Source organism: Temnothorax curvispinosus, unplaced genomic scaffold, assembly GCF_003070985.1.
Source record: "Temnothorax curvispinosus isolate PA1 unplaced genomic scaffold, ASM307098v1 QBEX01016942.1, whole genome shotgun sequence".
In the NCBI taxonomy this organism is placed as follows: Eukaryota; Metazoa; Arthropoda; class Insecta; order Hymenoptera; family Formicidae; genus Temnothorax; species Temnothorax curvispinosus.
This window is the reverse complement of record NW_020226722.1, coordinates 1-3008: the sequence shown is the minus strand read 5'-3', so window position 1 is coordinate 3008 and position 3008 is coordinate 1. Positions and strand designations below refer to the sequence as shown.

General features: G+C 32.9%; 1 protein-coding gene across 1 annotated transcript; it reads right to left on the bottom strand.

Annotated features, from left to right (window-relative positions):
* Nucleotides 1-300: 300 nt before the first annotated feature.
* LOC112467150 (cyclin-A2-like) lies at nt 301-3004 on the bottom strand. The gene is made up of 4 exons (XM_025035631.1): nt 2946-3004; nt 2651-2855; nt 2280-2527; nt 301-2095 (listed from the first exon to the last, which is right to left on the bottom strand). Exons 1-4 carry the CDS (start codon nt 3002-3004, stop codon nt 2014-2016), a joined length of 594 nt encoding a protein of 197 aa, XP_024891399.1. The 3' UTR covers nt 301-2013.
* Between the last annotated feature and the right edge of the window lie 4 nt (nt 3005-3008).

Genomic DNA, 3008 nt, shown 5'->3' with positions numbered 1-3008 from the left:
ATTTTCTAATATTTAAAATAGAAAAAAAACGAGAATGACTTATAAGAAATTAATTAATAGAATATCAATTAAAAAACGGATTGGAATGAGTACAAATCAATACTAATAAATAAAGAAAAGGAAAAATATGACACAAAAAAAATATAACTATATAATACACGATGTATGAAGATAGCTATTGAGGTTTTAAGAAGTGGCGGAAGACACGAGAAACAACGTTGCTCTATGAATACATTTTTGGGTTCTGTTGAAGCATTTTTAGTATAAAAGTGGAGAAAAAAAATTATTGTTGTGCCAGTGTTTCATTCTTCCTCTTTATTCCTTCCAAGACTTCCGTAAAGAGAATGAATTTTTGTTATTATTTACAATTGTTATATTAGTCATGCTTTCTCGTCTATAAACTCACTACGGAAACGTTTGATACAACGATTTTGCGTTACGTCAAATCCGAATGTTTATATTAATACGGCTCTGAATATTTTATATTTTAACGTGGTATAGAACGCACTGTCACATATATATATATATGAAAATATAGTATAAAAAACATCCGCATATATCACGTTTTAAACTTTCGAATTCCATTGGAGAGAAATCTTGGTTTAAAACTAGAACTTTCCAAATGGGACTACTTTTCGAAATTTAGTTTTATCCTTACGAAACGATATATCTTTCGAACTTCAATAACATTTTTTTTTTACGTTATTCGTAATTTTCGATGCTGTGTACGTACATATGTGAGGAAGCTGCAACAAATTTTATTCTGTATCTTCATCTATTTCAGAAGCCACTTATATCTTTTCAGTTCATCAACAGTAATCTCCGGGAAATTCTAATCCACACACCAGCTATAGTAAACTGAGGAGCAGACGATATAATTTACGATTGACATAGAACTGAATACGTAATGGTATACGATTCCATAACATTTTTTTATATCTGTATTTAAAATTTCATATGAACATACTTTCATGCATGTTAAATTTGATGAACACCTAGGTATTTTGCGTTGTGTTAAAATGCGGTAATTGTGCTGTGCAATATTGCACGTCAATACGGTCGAAAACGTACGTATCACCGAAACTATATCAATTACTGCAAGTGTGCGATTACATTCATGCATCATGAATGATTGGAAAAAAAATAGCACGTATGGTTCTTGTAGAGAAATTCAATACCGATTTATGCCAAGTGAGAATTGACAATGTAATCTTGCACAGCAGCGTATAATCTAATATTCTTGTATATAATGTAATACAGGGATATATATATATAAAAGATACCTTATTTCTAATAAAACAAACTACGCATTTGATATTATGGTACCTAGAATGTTGTAAATAAATAACTGTACAAGGACTGAAAAATTGATCGAAATAATTGCAAATTAATTTCGCGGAAATATCATCCCAAATAGAGTATCGTCGTTTTTATCGTTAATTGGTGGTGCACCTAACGGTAAAACGATAATAATAAATACAAAATCGCTTTTTTGCTTATCGAATCTTATTATTGGGGCGGTTTACTTGCAATCGAATTTTTAGCCGTTTGCATGTATCGCGACAAAAGCGTTTGTTGTTTTAACAATCCTCTAAAAAGTACTTATAAAAATACAATTTCTAGATAATGTATTATCTCGCTCTCTCTTCCTTTCTCTTGCTAGAGTTTCATGTATTTGATATGACGAAACTCTAAAATAACTATTAAAATTTTCGTTAAGCCGTGACTTAAAGAGTATGAAGACGATGATACAAGATAATGTGCGACGAAGGTAGGAGAGTCAGGTACCATTTTGCTCTTGTACAAAATGTACCGACCAGAGTGCAATGAGTTAACAGAAAGAAATAAACCGTACGCTTTCCTTCCATTTTGTAGGAATGGCAGGTCAGTCTTGCCCTGATCCCCTCCTTCATTTTCAGTGTACAGGCTGTTATGGGAGGTTCGTTATTCAATTACCAATTTAAACACAGAAAAAAAGTTATTTTAATCCGTGTCTGTCTGACAATATCTTTACTAAGCGCTTTCTTCTTCATCTTCATCCTCGCACGATACTGCCTCGGTACTACGAGGCAACAGCAAGGATACATGACCGTATCTACGGAAAAATGGTTTCATTAAAATCTACAAGAGAAATGTAATTTCTCTGCGAGATTACGATAAGAAAAGAAAAAATGTACGTTTTATAAAAATATACATGTTTAGGCATATAATTATAATATTATATTATTAGATCGTGTCACACAATTACGTGTCGTATAATTTTTAATATTACTACTTACTTGCTGCTTCTGTACTTCTCCTGTATTGCTGTTTGCTGGGTGTTTGGAGCATTGGAGAAGGTTCTGCTCAGATATGCAATACATTCCTTAAGAGTTTTCAAGTCGTATCCCGTTGACAGTTCCAGTTCGTGTGGCCAGATTTCTTCATGTAACGTATGTCGTGCTAGTGCTACCGCGGACGCAGCTAAATGACTGGGCAAATACTGTAAGTATGGATCTCCTTCAAGCATCGACAACTCGCACAAGTACTGAAACAATACGTGAAACATATTAATAGTTAAAAAACGGAGAAGAGAAAAAAAAGAAAAATAGAAAATTATAGACTTTCGAGGATTCAGATGGATAATAGATCTATATCTATTAAAACTTACCATCGCCAAAAATTTTATCTTATCCGACAAGTTGTTGCTGATACAGTACTCCAAAAGGAATGTGTAATGCGTCGGCACAGTTAGATCGAACGACAAAACCCTCAATATCAAGTTCTCCATTTTTATCACTTGGTTCTTTGAATACGTATCATCTGTGATATATACAAATTCTCCTACATCGGGCGGATAAATCTCCTCGTATTTCCTGTTAAAAAGATATACAAAAATTGAAATATCGGGCAGTTTATTATTAATAAAATTTGTGTCTGAGATTTTTCTCAAAAAGCAAACTCACGCCGCGATAAACATAGCGGCAGTTCCAACGAGTTGTAACTTAGATCTTACAACACTCATATAC

Excerpts from the sequence above, each read along its gene's own strand:
- LOC112467150 (XM_025035631.1), bottom strand. The coding sequence starts at position 3,004 with ATGAGTGTTGTAAGATCTAAGTTACAACTCGTTGGAACTGCCGCTATG. Across the intron at positions 2,856-2,945 it reads GCCGCTATGTTTATCGCGGC|GAAATACGAGGAGATTTATC; the intron begins GTGAGTTTGCTT and ends TCTTTTTAACAG. Across the intron at positions 2,528-2,650 it reads AGATAAAATTTTTGGCGATG|TACTTGTGCGAGTTGTCGAT; the intron begins GTAAGTTTTAAT and ends GTATTGTTTCAG.